Source organism: Moschus berezovskii, chromosome 4, assembly GCF_049115385.1.
Source record: "Moschus berezovskii isolate FMDL1 chromosome 4, NW_MosBer_1.0, whole genome shotgun sequence".
In the NCBI taxonomy this organism is placed as follows: domain Eukaryota; kingdom Metazoa; phylum Chordata; class Mammalia; order Artiodactyla; family Moschidae; genus Moschus; species Moschus berezovskii.
In genome coordinates, this window is record NC_142463.1 from 42595480 (window position 1) to 42614923 (window position 19444).

The 19444-nt window shown below is 41.3% G+C and overlaps 1 protein-coding gene across 1 annotated transcript in view; it reads left to right on the forward strand.

Moving 5' to 3' along the window:
- The window catches only part of PDE4B (phosphodiesterase 4B), a 45777-nt gene extending 39750 nt beyond the window's left edge, over window positions 1-6027 (forward strand). Inside the window, exons 9-10 of the mRNA XM_055402000.2 lie at window positions 95-277; window positions 3751-6027. Coding sequence (XP_055257975.1) covers window positions 95-277; window positions 3751-4116 — 549 coding nt within the window. The 3' untranslated portion in view covers window positions 4117-6027. The remainder of the gene's footprint in view (window positions 1-94; window positions 278-3750) is intronic.
- The last annotated feature ends 13417 nt before the right edge of the window (window positions 6028-19444 follow it).

Sequence of the window (19444 nt, forward strand, 5' to 3'; positions counted from 1 at the left end):
GTCTGGTCCCAAGTGTACTAGTACAAGAGGGATGAGATGTTCTAGTAGTATTTATACCTAATTTTATGGGATTTTCAAAACTTGATGATTTCAGGTCCTTCGCAACATGGTACACTGTGCAGACCTGAGCAACCCCACCAAGTCCCTGGAATTGTATCGACAGTGGACAGACCGAATCATGGAGGAATTTTTCCAGCAGGGAGACAAAGAGCGGGAGAGGGGAATGGAGATCAGCCCCATGTGTGATAAGCACACAGCTTCCGTGGAAAAATCCCAGGTATCTAATATAAAGTTTTTAAAGTTTCTGTAGGCTCTGCTGATGGTTGAACTGGAGGACTCTTTCTAGCTATTTTCTCATATATATATATAATATATATGGTATATAATATATATATAATATGTATATTATATATAATATGCCTATATAAATATGTATATTATATAAAATATGTATAATATATATGTGTATATATATACACACACATATACACGGTCTTCCCAGGTGACAGCGCTAGTGGTAAAGAATCCACCTGCCAATGCAGGAGACACAAAAGACATGGGTTCAATCCCTAGGTCAGGAAGATCCCCTGGAGTAGGAAATGGCAACCTGCTCCAGTATTCTTACCTGGACAATTCCATGGGCAGAGGAGCCTGGTGGGCTATATTTCATGGGGCCACAGAAAGTCGAACACAACAGAGCAACTAAGCAGCATATATATACACACACACACACACACACACACACATATATGTGGGTGTGAAATTATAAGGAAGCAACTACTTATGTAGTTTCGTTATACTCGTGACTCATTTGCCTTCTCCATTACACTCAATTTCCCAGTGAGCAGATAAAGCGGTCTTCAGAAAACCCATCAACGTTTGGATGGTGTATCCTCAGTTTCAATCAGTGTCTATGACCATAGCAAATCCAACTGAGTTAACCGAATGCTGCCATCTCCTCCACCTCATCCCTCCAGGGTTCCCCCAGCTCTGTCTTTATCTGGGACCTCCACTCTTCCCCCTTGTTTCCTGAACCTTGTTTATAGCGTCCAGAATCACACTCACTGCCATCACCAGAGGTGGAGAATCTCTTTCCCACATGTCTCTTCTGCCTCATGGGCAAAGTCCTGTGCTGTGTCCCAAATATGCATACTTTATTTATATATATATATATATATAAATATAAATACACACACACACACACACATGGGCTTCCCAGGTGGCACTAGTGGTAAAGAATCCACCTGTCAAGGCAGGAGACATAAAAGACTTGGGTTTGATTTGTAGATCCAAGGTCACATCTACACTTCTGAGAATAGGCTGACATCTTTTGGTTGCATCCAAAGTTATGAACTCCCTCTGTGCTGGCGGTCCATTACACTGTAGGCAGGGAGATGCCCCTAGCTGAAAAATATGTAGCACTAGAAAGTATCGATATCCTTACTAGGCTTCAGGGCCAGCTGAGACGCTATTTTTTTCAGAAGCAAATGACCTGAGCCAGGCAGTCATGATTCAGATCGTGTCTCTAGGCTGCCCAAGGCCTTTATCACAAAATCATTCAGACTGTTTTCTGTTAGTGTTTATCCTCTTTCTCCACGACTTTCTACCCCCAAATTTGCATGTAGTTATAATATCAGTATATAATTCCTTTGCAATTATCACTGTGTTGCTTTTTTTAAAAACCCAATCAAATGAATTTAAAGTCTGTAAAAGTGCTCTGTAAGTCTAATATGCCATAAAAACACGTCACATTAAGTTAAGACCAATTCAAAATCCTCATGCCTTAATTAGAATAAGATATTTGAGAATTAATTAATTAACCTACTGTCCTTTGATTAGCAACAGTGGTGTATGGTATATATGTGATATTCTGTGTGGTTTTCCACACATTTTCATATACATTATCCCATTTGAACCTCCAAACAGCCTTTTGAGACAGACATAGCAGGTATTTTTGCAGGGTGTCAGGTGAATACGTAGGCCTCTTGGCTCAGTTCACCAGCTCATCACTGCCCTCCACCCAAAGCACTCTCCATCACTGTGAATAGGTCTCCCTGTCTCCATGACATTGTGGTCCACCATGGAATCTCCCACAGATGGGCTTTGGTGAGCATCGTCTGAGTAGACTGGTGATGAAACCCTTGACTAGGTGCTCGTCAGATTTGTAATGTTCTCTCACCCCAGGGCCTAGGAAATAAGCAACTAGAGGCTGCCTTTCTTATAAAAGCTGAATGTTAGCAAAAGCAAAACAAATGAAGAAAGAAAATGGCTGCACTATAGTTCAGCTGATTGAATTTTCTCCATTGCCATTAGCTTTTTTTTTTTTTTTAAGTCGCTGGAAAACACATTGAAAATAGTATTTAAAAACCCTTAAACACACGTAAAGAATTAAAAGAGAGGAGAGAAGAGTGGGTGGAAGAGAAATATTTGAATCATCTATAGTCAGTTTTATAACCAGTGCAGATCAGAGATCCCCTGACTTTGGTGTGAATTCTGTTAATGCTAGGGAAACACCAGAAAAAATAATGAAAGAAAGAGAGAGAGAAAGGAAGGAAGGAAAGAAAATAGGTAGAAAAGAGTCATATGGCTAAGGTTCCTTGATATGGTACAACTTGGATGTATGAAATAACTGGCCTAAATCCAGAATGTTAACAAAGAGGTTTCCAGCAGTGTGGAAAGTTAGCTATGTAATGCCCCATGGGTGCACCGAAGTTGCCCTTGCTCGTCTACCCCTGAATCCTGACCCAGCGTCTCTCCAGCTCCTCAGACCATAACAGGGGAATTCCATTCCCTCATTCAACTAGTGCCTGTTCTTTCTCTCAACCTGCTCCCACCCCCAAAGTTTCCTGTTTGTCCCACAGTGGATGGGTCAGCATAAGGCCACAGAGCCCGCACATGCAGGATGCATAGCCCCTGTGTAAACCATAACAGAACCATAAGCTTCATGTTTCTTCACAGGAACACTAGCAAAGGAACTGCTTAATTGTCTTTATTTTTGCCTTCTTTCCCCCAATGGAAATGATGGTGTGCCCTCTGGATCTAAAACAATTGCAGACATGTCCACAGAGGGGATATTTATTTGTTTAGGAGCTTCAAGTATTTTCAAGTGTTTTACCTACGTCGTCTACAAACCAAAAGCATTCCACAGGACTTGAGACATGCCAGAGTCATCCTGAGCTGGCTCCCTTTCGTTTTAAAACCGCGGCACATTTTAAAGTTATCAGGGAAAGAATGTTGAGTCAGAGCTCAGTGGACCAGGGGCTTCCTTCTTCAGAGAATGACTCACAGAATCCATGGAGTGACAAAGTCATTCCCAGCCAGGGTTATATCCAGACTTCTTATTTGGCACACATCAGAGGAAAAGTAATCAGTTCTAGTGAGACCAACACAGGCTTTGGAATCAGACAAAGTTGGGACAGAGTCCCAGCTCCACCATTTACTGGCTCTGTGACCTCTGACAAGATATTTCTGAACCTCAGTGAGTCCCACTGAAGGTCAGTGAGTCTCCTCAGTTTTCCTTTGTGAATAGTGAATATTCATTCTCAATCTGTGGGATTGAGAGCAATAATGCATATATTGTGTTCAGTGCAGAATGTACCATGTAGTAAATGCCCAAATGACAGAATCTGGTATTATTTAATCTTTGTTGGGTTGTTGTATCTTTTTTTTTTCCTCTTGCCAACCAGGGCAGCTTGTTTGCTTTTCCAGGGCCCATCACAATAATAGAGATGTAACTTTATTTTTCTTCAGGTGGGCTTCATCGACTACATCGTCCATCCCTTGTGGGAGACCTGGGCTGACCTGGTGCAGCCTGATGCCCAGGACATTCTGGATACTTTAGAAGATAACAGGAACTGGTATCAGAGCATGATACCCCAGAGCCCCTCCCCACCACTGGACGAGCAGAACAGAGACTGCCAAGGTCTGATGGAGAAGTTTCAGTTTGAACTAACCCTCGAAGAGGAGGATTCTGAAGGCCCCGAAAAAGATGGTGAGGGCCACAGCTATTTTGGCAGCACAAAGACGCTCTGTGTGATCGATCCGGAAAATAGAGATCCTCTGGGAGAGACTGAGGTAGATATCACCACAGAAGACAAGTCCCCAATCGACACATAATCTCCCTCTTCATGCGGAGATGAACATTCCACCCTTGACAAGCATGCCAGCTGTATGGTAGGGCCAGCCCACCATGGGGGCTGAGGCCTGCACAGGACAAGGGCCATGAGGCCTTTCCAGTTACTTGAGTTTGGAGCCAGAATGCAAGACCGTGAAGCAAATAGCAGCAGCTCAGGAAATTCCACGGCTGACTTGCCTTGCTTGCAAGTTGAGTGGAGAGCTGAAGCTTTCTGTGGTTCTGGAGGCCAACTGTACATCATGACCGAATAGCTTGAAAGTGGAAGACACCAAACTGAGAGATTTTTCTGCACTATGTTTTGGGCATCTGTCCCCTCTGGTGACTGAACTGACTAATAATGTCATTTCTAAATCTGCTTACCTGTCCCCTTGTCTGCCACCCTGTGTGCCTTTTTTGTAAAACATTTTCACGTGTTTAAAATCCTATTGAATACCTATAATTTAGTATCAGCTTCTACACAGATAAGCATTACAAGCTAACAAAAAGTTTTTTGACTCTTTCTGAGGGGAAAAAAAAAAGGAAAGTAAATTGTCTTCCTTCTTTCTTGGGCAATATCTTTCACTCAACTACAGTTACTTTTGCAAATAGAAAGGCTACACTTCTAACCACATTCAACTTCCTTTCCCTATGGTCCCAAACAACTCCTCAGTTGCCCTTATAACAGATCTCTGCCTGCCTGCTTCGAACAGTACTTTTTCTCCTCTAGAATTGCACTTTGCTGTAAACAGAATAAAGTTGAACAAACTAAGGGGTAGGAATGGGTAGTTGTCTTGTTCACAGTAACAGTCTGTGTAGAATTCAGCTTCACAAGGCAATTGCCCTGTCGGGTCCTGAACCCCTGTGCCGCTGGGGTTGCACGATCCCCATCCTGTTCTCTTGCTCCCCTCTTCATGCTCACACCAGTTACGCTGTTTCCAATTTAATGCTGCCGTCTTTCTCTTGCACTGCCTTCTGTGCTAACACCTCCATTTCTGTTTATAACCGTGTATTTATTACTTAATGTATATAATGTAATGTTTTGTAAGTTATTAATTTATATATCTAACATTGCCTGCCAACGGTGGTGTTCAATTTGTGTAGAAGACTCTGCCTAAGAGTTGCAACTTTTCTTGTAATGTTTTGTATTGTGTATTATTATATAACCTGAACATCGCTGAAGAGATGTCCCCCTTGCCAGTTGGGTCTGCCCTTTTCCTGGTCTGAGTTGCTAATACTGCTCAACTCCTTCATGAGCTGGTTTTGAAAACACGACTCTCACATTAGATACTAATGGTTTCTACTGAGCTTTTACTTTTGTATAGTTTGATGGGGTGTGGGGGCAGTGGGCTGTGGTTTTTACCCCTATTCTATTCAAATCTGTACACATGAGTTTTAACTGAGTTCTACTATAATTGAGGCTTCAGTTTAACAAGAAACACTACGTCCGGTTTAACAAGCAACTCATCAATCATTCTTCTGAGAGTCCCCAAACTACTGACTTTGAAGAGAAAGCTCCCAGCCTGCCATTAAGCAGGAATGTCAATGTTCCAATTAATGACTAAAGAAAACAATAAAAACAATGTGAATTTTATAACGAAATGTGAACTGACGTAGTAAATTATGCAAATGTGAAGCTTCTGATGACACTTGTTAGACCTCTGACTGGCTTCAGTCTCTGTAAAATCTATTTCATGCTTTCAGTTCAGCATTGTGACTCACTAGTTCAAGCAATGGCACAAATGTGCATGACCAATGGGTTTCTATGTCTATGAACACTGCTTATTTCAGGTGGACATTTTATTGTTTTCCAAAGTTTCTCACAATGTATGTTATAGTATTATTATTATATATTGTGCTCAAATGCATTCTTAAGAGACTTTTATATGAGGTGAATAAACAAAAGCATGATTAGACTGTAGGCCCAATTATTTCATGGTTAGTTCTGACACATTAAAAGCAGATATTTTTTTCTCTTCTTTCCTACCATACCCCACAAAGAAAACCACCCACTTTGCTTGGCCAACATCACACCTGAAGTTTCATAATCTGTGTCCAAAAAGTCCCCTAGCTTGAAACATTTACTTTTTTAGCAACTGTTCGACAAGGTCGGTGGTGCAAGAAGGGAGATGGTGAATTAGAAGAAACAAAGCCCCTTTAAGAATCTGAAGAGTTTAATCTGCTAGATGAATAAAGGTAATCTCCCACTTGGTTGGATCCTCTAGAATATTAATTTGATGTAGTCAGATGGTCCTGTTGATTTATTTGACACATGAAGAATCTGAGGTCCAAAGAGTCACGTTAAAGCACAATGCAAGGAGTGCTGGCTGACACTCATGGCCACCTCAGTGATCCATGGAGTCTCCTGTTGACCATATGGTTATGCTTTTCTTTCTGGAAAGAACTATGTAAATGTCATAAGCAAAATAACACTTTGTTGAAAAAGTCAACTTAAAAAAAATGTATCCTGAGAAAGTTGTGTGTGTGTATGTTGACAAAGGCTGCAAATAAGAATCAGTGGTAGCCTATGATATTTAAACCACAAAGGGAAGTGGTTGTGAACCAGGAAGGGGGTCTTCTCTAGAAGAACTCCACTCAATAAACTGAAATGACTGTATTTCTTTTTGAAGATGACTGAAGGTGAGCCACTGTTGCAGAACCAGCTTTCCTGCTGGTTCCAAGGTCGTGTTTATAGCTCTTTGCCACCATCCCAATTTCTGATTGCACCTGTCCGTCTCTAAGCTTTTACAGATTGAGTGACAAGTGAATTGGTTAGAATAGCCACAAGTGTGACTTCAAAATATCTAGAGCTATAAATATTTATAAATATTTGCAGGTCTGTTCCTACAGAGTAGTTCCTAAACTTTGGTTCAAAATTAGAATCATCTGGAGAATAAATATTTTGAAAAATACTAATGTTTGAGTTCCATTCTCACTCCCAGATTTCTGTTTGAATTGGTCTTGGGTGGAGCCCTGGTCTTTGGATTTTTTAGTCTCCCCAGGTAATTCTAACATATAACCTGAATGGAGACTCAACTGCTTCAGAGAGAGAAGCACACTTGTAGATAAGGCTTTTGTCTCAGTCTGTTCAGGCTGCTATAACAAAATTCCAGGCTGTGTATCTTAAAAGCAAGAGAAATTTATTTCTCTTAGTTCTAGAGGCTGGGAAGACACAGATTAATATACCAGCAAGATCACTTCCTGCTTCATATCTGGGGTCTTCTCACTTGTGTCCTCACCTGGTGAAGGGGCTGTAGATCTCTCTGGATCCTCTTTCACAAAGGCACTAATCCCATCCATGAGGACTCCACTCTCATGATGTAGGCACCTCCCAAAAGTGCTACCTCCTAATACTATCATCTTTGGAATTTTGGATTTCAACATATAAATTTTGGGGAAACAAACATCCAGAAAATAACAGCTTTCTTTCACCCCAGCTGTCTTCAGACACTCTGCACTCACCATGGCCATGCTCTGGTTCGAGTATAGAAACAAGGGGAGGGATAAGAGATGAGTAAGATGAAGCGCTGCACTCCCAGAGCGTACACTGTGCTGCTGTTGTGCTCATCGCGTGCCTTCCAGATCATAAAATCAGAAACATGTTCTCAGGAAAACCACAGTGGAGGTCAATCGAAAAGAAAGTTCATCTTCTGATTCCAAAACATAGGCCATAAGTGTAATTGTCCTCCCACTCAATGCCCGGGAGCTACTATAGAAGCAGAAGTTACTGAGGCATCTTTGCCAAGGCTGAGAGCGATAACTTTTGCTTAACAAAATGCACATGAGCTAAAGACTGATTTACAGACTTAGGAACTGTCAGAGTTGGAAACACACACACATACACGCTGGATGGTGTTTCCCTGACCTATTCCCACAAGCTTATTTTGATATAAACAAATTGGAGGTCATTGTAATTCTCAATCCACTAAAGGGAGCCTAGTGGAGTCCATGTGAAGGGAGGTGGTTTACTGTATTGATTCTGGAGCCAAATGACCTGGATTCAAATTCTAACTCCTTCATTTATTACCTGTCCTGCCTTAAATAAGTCACTTACTCACTGGGCTGCAGTATAATGGGGATTATAAATCTGTCAGATAGGGATAATAAACCCAGGGCTTTTTCTACAATTTCATTGCTACATCTCTGAGCCTCATGTTGTTCAAGAAAGATGAAATCACTGATTGTACGAGCTTTAAAACCTGTGAGCCAGGCTGGGCAAAGATGTATGGCAAATTCTATTTATCAACCCATGATTTGTGCAGCCTGTGCCCCTTACCAAGGATTCTCCACCCTAGTTTTCTCTTACATCCTTCAAGATTCATACCAGGTAACCTCTAACAAGACACTTCCCTGATCCCTAAGGTTGGGATAAGGTCACTTTATCTGAGATTTCACAACATCCCATGCTTTGACATTAATTAACTGTATAACCCTGGGTAAGTTCCTTAACTCCCCTGTGCCTCAACTTTATCATCTGTAAAATGGAGATAATTATAATGCTACCCAGCTCATAATGGATTATGTGAGAATTACATGATCTGATATACATAAAGTTCTAAGAAATGTTATAACTATTAATACCTACTACTATATATTTAAGTTAGGTTTTTTTTTTCTTTTTTGTCTTTCCCTAAAGACTATAACTCATTGAGATCAGAAGTTGGATTTTATTCCCTACTGAACTTCAAGTACCCAGTCCAATTTCTGGAATAAACATACATTTGGCAAACTAAAGTGAATCAAGTAGTTTTGTGAAAAAGTGAAAGACCTGTGCCTGAGGCTTTCCAAACCAAAAAAAGGTGTTGATCTCAGAGCACTGAAATTATAAGCTATATAATTTCTGAACCAAAGTTTCCTCAGAGATGTTCTGGTCTGTGCCTTCCCTTTTATAGTTAAAGGGACTGAGGCCCAAAAGTGGCCAGTCACCTGCTTGAGATGACAGAAGATATTAGTGTCACAGGTTTGCCATAACCAAGTACTACAAGGTGGATAGTTTAAACAATTGAAATGTTTTGTCTCATAGTCCCAGAGGCTAGAGGTCCAAGGTCACGATGTCAGGGTCAATTTCTGCTGAGGACTTTGAGGGAGAATCTGTTTTTGCCTCTCCTGTAGCTTTGGGTGATTTGCTGGCAGGCTTTGACTTTCTTAGCTTGTAGATGCAGCACCCAAATCTCTGCCTTCATGTTCACATGTTGTTGTCTCAGTGTGTATATCCATGTCCAAATTACCCCGTTTGATAAGTCACCAGTCATACCACGTTAAGGGTCCACCCTACTGCAATATCACTTTAAGTAGCTATATCTGCAAGAACTCTATTTTTAAACAAAGTCACATTCTGAAGTATTGGAGTTGGTCAAAAAGTTCATTCTGGTTTTTCTATAATGTCTTAGGGAAGAATCCAAATGAACTTTTTGGCCAATACAATACTAGGGGTTGGCCTTCCCCAGTGACTTAGCGGTAAAGAACCTGACTGCAATGCAGGAGATGCAGGAGACCCTGGTTGGATCCCTGTGTGGGGAAGATTGCCTGGAGAAGAGGAAAGGCAACCCACTCCAGTATTCTTGCCTGGAGAATCCCATGGACCTGGTGGATACAATCCATAAGGTCAAAAAGTGTGGGGCAAGACTGAAACGACAGAGCACAGAACAGTAATACTAGGGGTTAGGACTTCAGCATAAAAATTTGAGGGGAATATAATGCAAACCATAACACACAGTTGCTCGCTAGAAGATTTCCTGATTCCTTGCAAAGGGACATTTCTGCAACATCGGGGAATCTGAGAGTCTTAGACATCCATTCGAGTTCTCTGCACCTTTGTTGGTGTTGTGCAGTTGCTCAGGCATGTCCAGCTCTTTGCGATCCCCTGGACTGAAACACGCCAGGCTTCCCTATCCTTCACCATCTCCTGGAGCTTGCTCAAACTCATGTCTATTGAGTCAGTGATGCCAACCAACCATCTCATCCTCTGTCGTCCCCTTCTCCTCCTGCCTTCAATCTTTCCCAGCGTCAGGGTCTTTTCCAGTGAGTCAGCTCTTCACGTCAGTTGGCCAAAGTACTGGAGCGTCAACTTCAGCATCAGTCCTCCCAATGAATATTCAGGGTTGATTTCCTTTAAGATTAACTGGTTTGATCTCCTGGCAGTCCAAGGGACTCTCAAGAGTTTTCTCCAACACCACAGTTCAAAAGTATCAATTCTTTGGCACTCAGCTTTCTTTTTGGTCCAACTCTCACATCCACACATGATTACTGGAAAAACCATAGCTTTGACTAGACAGACCTTTGTCAGCAAAGTGACGTCTCTGCTTTTTAATTCACTGCCTAGGTTTGTCATAGCTTTTCTTCCAAGGAGCAAGCATCTTTTCATTTCATGGCTGCAGTCACCATCTGCAGTGATTTTGGAGCCCAGGAAAATAAAGTCTGTCACTATTTCCATTGTTTCCCCTTCTATTTGCCATGAAGTGATGGGACCAAATGCCATGATCTTCATTTTTTGAATGTTGAGCTTTAAACCAGTTTTTTCACTCTCCTCTTTCACCTTCATCAAGAGGCTCTTTAGTTCCCCTTCAATTTCTGTCATTAAGGTAGTGTCATCTGCATATTTGAGGTTATTGATATTTCTCCTGACAATCTTGATTCTGGCTTGAGCTTCATCCAGCCTGGCATTTCATATGATGTACTCTGTATATCAGTTAAATAAGCAGTGTGACAATAAATAGCCTTAACGTAATTCTTTCCCAATTTTGAACCAGTCCATTGTTCCATGTCAGGTTTATCAGGAGGCAGGTAAGGTGGTTTGGTATTCCCATCTTTCTAAGAATTTTCCAGTTTGTTAAAGAATGAACTGTAAGTTTGAGCCAGTACTGTTCAGTTATAAAAAGTATAACTTCTTTATATGAAGGTGTTTTTGTTTTCTTAAGGTTTTTCTGAGTTCTTCAAACAAATTAATTATTTCCTTGGTGTAGCTTGATGCCACATGGAGAGGCCAGGGAGAAGGAGAAGCAGGATCTTAGGGTAGAAGGACAAACACACCCCTGGAGTTAAGAGCTTAGGCTCAAGTAGTAAACTGATTCCAGTTCAAATCCCTGCTCTTCCACTTCTTAACTATATACTGTGGGCTAATACTTAGCTGCTTCAAACCACAGTTTTATCCACATTAAAGTGAGGATTTTGTGAAGACTAGTAAATAATGGATCTAAACTGCATGTGTCAGCCATTGTATCACAGATATCAGCTAAGGTTCATTTTTTTCTACAAATATAGAGTGGCCAGTTGCATGCCAGGCAATGTGTGATGAACCAGACAGACAAAGGCCCTATCCTTATAAAGTTTATATTTTAGAGGGAGGGAAAAAAAAACAATAAATGAAAAGATAAATAATACAGTATTGGGTAGCTTTGCATGTTGGTGTGTAGCCGTGATTAAGAGCAGAGTCTTTGGAGTTCAACTACCTGGTTTGGAATCCCAGCTTCTCCCATTATTAATGGTCTGGATTGGGGCACAGCAAATACAAAGGCCCTGAAAACCTAGTGTGCCAGTCAACCGCAGAGAGCAGCAAGAAGGCCAGGGAAGGCAGAGGAATAGAAAACAAAGTTGGTAGCCAGGTCACAGGGAGTCCTCGTGCTTTTGTAAAGATTTGGGTAAGTCACTGGACAGTTTTAAGCAGGGAACTGAGATGACTGGACCTACATTTCTAAAAATTGATTCTGTGCGGAGAATAAACGATATTGAGTCACATGCAGAATCAGGCAGACCAGCTAGGAGGCTCTTGAAAGTGTCTTCTGAAGTGACAGGAAACGTAACAAGATTAGTAGTGGTAGAGGTATTGAGTTGGAAGATTTGTGGTAGATTTTTATTTTTTTTTTTAATTATCCACAGCCTGGTATTAGTGTTATTATTTTATTTTTTTGCCATGCTGCATGGCATGTGGAATCTTAGTTCCCTGACTGACCAGGGATCAAACCCATGCTCCCTGCAGTGGAAGCACAGAGTCCTAACCACTTGACCACCAGGAGATTTCCTGGGGGTAGATTTTCAAAGCAGAGCCATGAGTACTGCTTTCAGATTTGAAAATGAAACCACAGAGAAGTGAAAAAGATCCTATAGCCTGAGCAATCCACTGAATGGTGGGAATATTTCCTGTGATAGGGAGCCTCTAGGGAGGAAGAGATTTAGGTAAAGCACTCTTGACATTTGAGGTGCTCTCGCCCAAGTGGAAATGTTGAAGAGGCAGTCAGGTGCATGTGTTTGAAGTTCAGGGCAGGGTTCCTGAGAATCCTCAACGCTGAGTGCCCTGTCAGTGAGGAGGCTCCCAGTCCACTTGGCCTTGTGTCCATCTGGGATAACTCTGTTTTACCCCAAATTATCCTTCACCCACAATGTGACCTCTTGCATAACTTCTTCAAGGAAGCTGCCCACACACAATATTTTATGATTTCATAGAATTTTCTAGAAACTACAGAGTGTCCAGGAGGTCAGTTCCAATAGCACACTGCTTTCTCCTGCCACAGAACTGCCTCATTTCCTTTCTCCTTTTCATTCTCTCTTCCAACTCATTCAACCTCCCTCTCAAGAGCAAAACCAGTTCTTTTCCCTGGCTTTTGCCCCATGGTCAGCATTCATATTTTATGGGGGAGCTTGATTTGGGGGAATCTCACCACCCAAACCAAAGAGCTTCTGATTGATATTTTTTTTTAAAAAAAAAAGGTATTTTGTAAAAATATATACATTGGTCTCCGAAAAGAAATTCAGATATAAGAACCTTTCTGCCTCTTGTTATTTCCTAGAGTAAAAATGGGAGGGCTCAGTCATAGCCTTTCTGAGAGGTGCATGAGGAGAAGACAAAGCTCAAGAGTCTCCTTGTAGCACCGGAGGCTCCCTACCTCAAGCCCAACCCTACCCACATGCTTGACCAGATTTGCATGAATGCTGAGCTTGGCCTTCTGGTATCACTTGGTAGCTGGGACTTCAGAGTTCTGGGTAGTGATTTTTACCAGATCGCTTTCTTTTCCCCCTTCAGATTTTACCTGATCCCTGTGTGTGAATGCTCAGTCACTCAGTTGTGTCCAACTGTTTGCAACCCCATGGACTGTAGCCTACCAGGCTCCTCTGTCCATGGGATTCTCCAGGCAAGAATCCTGGAGTGGTTGCCATTTCCTCCTCCAGGGGATCTTCCCAACCCAGGGATCAAACCCAGATTGCCTGCATTTGAAGGCAGATTCTTCACTGCTGAGCCACCTGGGAACCCCACCTTATCTCGACAAGGTCATCAGATTCTTCTTTGTGTCTTTGACGGAAAAATTCATTGTTTGTGTGAATGTTCTTTGGGTCTCTTGCTTTGCCCCACGCAGCTCTGACATCTCTCTGTAGTTCAGAGCCCTGAGAGCAGGTGGAGAGAGTAAGCGGAAACACATATAAATGCTGCCCCTTCACTCAATCTCAGATCCTGCTTTGTGTTTGTTGAGTGCTGTATTTAATATCCCAAGATAGGATTGTATTGTACAACATGGGCCCTCAAATCAAGTCAATTGTCTAGTGCTTAGAAAGAAAGAAAAAAAAAATAATAATTTGTTATAACAGCAGGAGATTAAAAAAAAAAAAACCTTGGCCATTCTGGATACTTTGAATTGCAGCATGTCATGTCAGAGATAGTTATTATCAACAGTAACCATGTATATTTTGTCTTTCTCATTGACTTTTAATCAAACATCCAAGTAAGACATGACTCCACAGTTTCTCTAGTTTCCCACATGAAAATCCCAAGAGCCAGGACAGAACATGTGAGATCAGGCAGCTGGAACCTCTATGAAGGCAGAGAGACAGTATTTGGTATCTTGCCCTCCCTTTCCAGAGTGCATGGCACTGTGTCACGCACGGAGCTGATGTTCAAACAATTTTTTAATAAATTTGATGCTGAAGACAGTAAAACCGCACTTAACAGGAAGATGAGATGAAGGTGCCCAGAAAGCAAGTTGACTCTGAATCTCTCCCACTAGTGTGTGATGCTCTATTTTCAGATCTGTCTCCCTACTCAGCACTGAGTCTCTCAAGATAGGAAAACGTTTCTTGTTTGTTTGCTTCATCTTGTCTTCCTCCCCAGCAATCACTCCTTTCATTCCCAGTGAAACGAGTGTCCTGTGATAAGGACACTTTGAAATAATAGAAAACTTTGTTATTTAAATTATTTCAGAATACATCTGTGGATTTTAGGGAAGAAGTAGAGTACCCTGGAGAAAGCAAAATTTGACAAACCAGTGTCTCAGGCCTTGTTATGCCCTTTCTTAGCTGTGGGAATTTGGGCAAATTATTTAAATTTTCCAAGCCTAAATTTTCTGCTTCTTAAAAGGAATGCACAATAGGCAGTCAAAAATGGAATCGATATAGCATTACACATAGTGGGTGCCCAACAAATCTTTATTGTCTGGATGTGGGTTCTCATGGATGGAAGGATTAAAAATCATCTCTCTTTGAAAACATAATACAGCAGTATGTTTTGATTAAGGTTCAGTAAATCAAGATTGGGTTAATCTAGATTTTTCCAAACATAACTTACGATTTCATCCAAACATAATTTACGATTCTAGAAAGATAAATGCTCTCGCTCCAACTCAGCAATAGGGGATTATGCAGTGACTGATAGACTCATTGAAATGGAAAGAAATGTAGAAATCACACTAGCCCACATTCTTCAAATGCTGACTGCAAGCTTGCAGAGAACTTAGCAAGATTCTTCTGAGATGACACGAGCTGTTAGGTTTTTGAGATGGAATCAAATTGTACACTTCTAGAGCACTCACTCTGGCTTATTTTTCCTTCTGTAGCCAAATAATGTATATAATTTCTCTTATAATTTCTTGTTCCAATTGAAAATAGGAATCAAACTTTCAGCATCTGTGACTATGTGATCTTGGGAAAGATTATATAACCTCTCTGTGCCTCAGTTTCCCTATCTGTAAAACAGAAACACTAACAACAGAACCTATGTTGAAGATAACTGTGAAACTTAAATGAACAGGCCTGTAAAATATTCAGGACAGTGTCTGTTCTGCAGTATACATTAACACATATTAACTGTATGTAGCTGGAGGTAGCATGGTTTCTGTATTGTTGTTCCTTCAGACACATTCCTTATGACTTACATTCATCATTCGGGTCTGATCATCCTGGGTTTGCACATATCCACCGTGTTTCCTGAGGATGAGTGTCCAGAAACACTGTATTCCAGCCTCAATGGAGCGCGTTCTGACTCTTGCCCTTCTTTGTTCTGGGCACAGGTCCAGAGCCCAGATCGTATTCATTAGGGGAGAAGTCAGTGACTCACCCTGGTGATTCACAAGGTGCTTACAAGCAAACAAGCCCTTCACACCTTTTCACAGGAACCACGGGTGAAACCGTGGCTCCTGCTTTCTGTGCTTGTCAAATTGAGTTTCTGTGACTTAGTGCATCATTTACACTTAAATGATAATGTTTTATCTGAAAAATCAGTGAGTTAAAGGAACGAGGGTTTTCTGTTTGGGTATCAGACTGACCTGTGTGTCAATCCCAGTCCTAGTACTATGTTTGAAAACTTAGACAAGGTACTTGTTTGATCTTCAGTTTCCTTTTTTGTAAAAATGGAGGAGTGATAGCCATACCAAAGGATGACTTAGAAAGACATAATTAATGCAAACAGTCTGGCACATTCAGGCATGCCATAAATGAGAATTATTAATAATATTAATACCCTATTCAGTTCAGTTCAGTCACTCAGTAGTGTCCGACTCTCTGCGATCCCATGAATCACAGCATGCCAGGCCTCCTTGTCCATCACCAACTCCCGGAGTTCACTCAAACTCATGTCCATCGAGTCGGTGATGCCATCCAACCATCTCATTCTCTGTCGTCCCCTTCTCCTCCCGCCCCCAATCCTTCCCAGCGTCAGAGTCTTTTCCAGTGAGTCAACTCTTCGCATGAGGTGGTCAAAGTATTGGAGCTTCAGCTTTAGCATCAGTTCTTCCAATGAACACCCAGGATTGATCTCCTTTAGAATGGACTGGCTGGATCTCCTTGCAGTCCAAGGGACTCTCAAGAGTCTTCTCCAGCACCACAGTTCAAAAGCATCAATTCTTCGGCAATCAGCCTTCTTCTGATGGCTAAATGAGACAACATATATGTGGGGGAAAAAATCTGCATGTTGTTGGTTTTAATCCCCAAACCAAACTACTTTTAACCTAAAAATAATTTTGAATTCAGATTCTGATCATCTATTAGCTATGGGCCCACCCCAGTCCTCGCAACTGTAATCTACATCTTCAATAATCATGTATTCTATATTTTCATTTACATCGTTAATGAAAATGTTAACCAGAAATACGTATGTGCTCGGTCATGCCCACCTCTTTGTGATCGCATGGACTGTAGCCTGCCAAGCTCTTCCATCCATGGAATTTTCCAGGCAAGAATGCTGGAGTCGGTTGCCATTTCCTCCTCCAGGGGATCTTCTTGACCCAGGACTTGAACCCATGCCTTCTGTGTCTGCTACATTAGCAGACAGATTCTTTACTTCTCCATCACCTGGGAAGCTCCAAAACGGAGGTGTGTTAAGCCACAGTCTTCCAGATCAGCACTGATCCATCTGTCAGTGTTTCATAGGTGGTCAGTCAGTTATAAATTCAGCTCTGTATACCATTTATCTATGTTTAAAAACATATCCAAAAAAATGTGATCAAACACTTATCTGAAATTCAGACATATTTTTTCCTGAAGCATTTCCCTCCTTGGTGCAATCTACTAAACCCTAACTAACTGGGAGAAGTGACTATTACAGAATGGCATTCTTAGGGGACTCATGCTGGTCACTTTCCTGTCGATGTCTTACACATATAATTCTTAATTTATTATATGTCTTACATATAATTCTTAATTTACTCTAGAATTTTTCATACAATTGATGTCATACTCAGCAATTTGTACTGATGGGTTCTGTCTTTCTTTGTAATAATTGAGATAATAACTATCCATCACACACCCCCGATGCCCAGATGCATGACATATTTTGTGTTCTCTCTGATTTCTCAGAGATCACCAATCATGAGTCAAAAGCACATTGGTAAGGCCTTTTAACATCCTGAGAAATCATGTACCTAGAGATATGAAACCATTTAGCAAGAATGTTCTTCTAACACCTCTGTGCTTCATTTGGCAGATTTAGCAGAAGAGCATGGGGAAGAAGGGCAGGAAGGGTTTTCTGCCAGGAGGAAGGAAGAGCACAGGAAAAGAGCAGAGATACAAAAGATATCACTGAAGCTCACCCATGTACTCATTCATCCCACAAGTATATGTTGAGTGCCTACTTTTGGGCCAGATGCTGCAATAGACAGTGAAGATACAGACAAATTTAATCAAATAAAAGCCCTACTCACATTAAATAAAAAAGAAATCACCGAGGCCTTCTTGTATGGGAAGTTTTGCATGATTGTAAAAACAATTTGTACTAAAGCCCTGGAGCAGGAGAGAGCAGAGTGTCCATGAGGACCTGAAAGAATGCCAGATTGACTTGAGATGGTGGCTGGTGAGGCAAGCACAGGCCAGATCTCACAGGGTATTTTAAGGATTTTGCTCTTCCTTAAACACAATGAGAATCATCAAAAATTTTAAGTAGAGAGGCAGTACATTCAAACTTGAATTTTGGAAAGATCACTGATGACAGATCATCTGATGACAGATCCTGAGGGGACAATAAAAATGTGGGAGACAAGTTAGCAGGTGACTGCAGTAGTCCAACAAAAATGAGATGATGTCTTGGCTTAGGATGAGACTGCAGAGATGGATAGAAATGCTTGAATGTGGAGCAATTTAAGCCTTGCATTTACAGATGCTGGTGTTGGATGATATGAGGAAGAAAGAGGGAGAAAAGACTAAAAAGGAAAAAGCTCAAGTCTTTGGCTTCTACTATTAGAAAGGTAGTGGGGTTGTTTTCTTAAAAAAAGGAACTCTAGGGAAGATCCCTGGAGAAGGAAATGGCAACCCACTCTAGTATTCTTGCCTGAGAAATCCCATGGACAGAGGATCCTGGTGGGCTACAGTCCAAGGGGTCACACAGATTCAGACACAACTGAGTGACTGAACATGCACGCAAGGAAGAACAGTTTTGAGGAGGCGTGACTCCAGTTTGGGGTGCGCTGATTTTTAGTTTGGTTGTCTTAGTGATATCCAAGTGCATGTGAAGTAGATAGTTGAGTGTGACAGTTTGGAACTCAAAAAGCCTGGGCTAAGAGGTACCCATAAATCATCCATATGGTACCGGAAGCCACAGGCTGTCCTAGGAAAACAGTGTATAGTGAGAAAAGAGGGCTGAGGGTAGCACTAATCTTTGAGTGAAGTCGCTCAGTCGTGTCCAACTCTTTACGACCCCATGGACCGTAGCCCACCAGGATCCTCGGTTCATGGGATTTTCCAGGCATGAATACTGGAGTGGGTTGCCATTTCCTTCTCCAGGGGATCTTCCTGACCCAGGGATCAAACCCGGGTCTCCCGCACTATAGGCAGACGCTTTACCATCTGAGCTACCAGGGAAGCCCACTAATCTTTGAGGAACTCTCTTATTCAATGAGATAATATAAAAAGGATAAAAGATGAAAAAGAAAGAGAAATCAAAGAACTGGGGAGTGTACCAAGGGAATCTGGTGTCTGAGAAACCTAAAGAAAATGAAAGTTTTAATAAGGAAGTGGTCCATAATATTGAATTCTGCTGAGACAATAAGCAGAATAAGCAAATAAGCAAAGAAAAATATTTATTTTATTTAGAATTGGGGGTATTACTAGTGAACTTAGATTATTTTCAGTGAAGTGATAGCTTCATAGTCAGTTTTCAGTGAATAAAGAATATGAAGGAAAGTAAAAAAAAAAAAAAAAAAAATGAAGGCAGTGAGACCAGACAAGAACTCTTAGAAATGAAGAAGATTGGGAAGATTGGGAGGGACTGAGTGAAGGGAGAGGGATCATTGATAGTGTATTCCCAGGAAGGCAGAGTGGTGTGGTCCACCGTACTAGTGAAGAGATCGGTTTTAGAAGAAAAGCCACTTTGTCCACTACACCAGAAAAGGAGGGGACAGGTATAAATGGATTTGTGAGTTCAGCGAAGGAAAGTTAAAAGATTTTCTTTCTTCTGGTAACTGATTTTCTTTTAGCAGAAGAGCATTGACCTTTCACACCAGCCAGTTCTTTTAACCAAAAGGAACATTTAATCAAAATCAAGTATATAAACTTTAAGAGGATACTAAAGGAACTCAACCATCCATTTGTTGAAGGAAAACCAGAGTACTGAGCCTGAAGAAATGATAACTCCGCTTGGAGAAG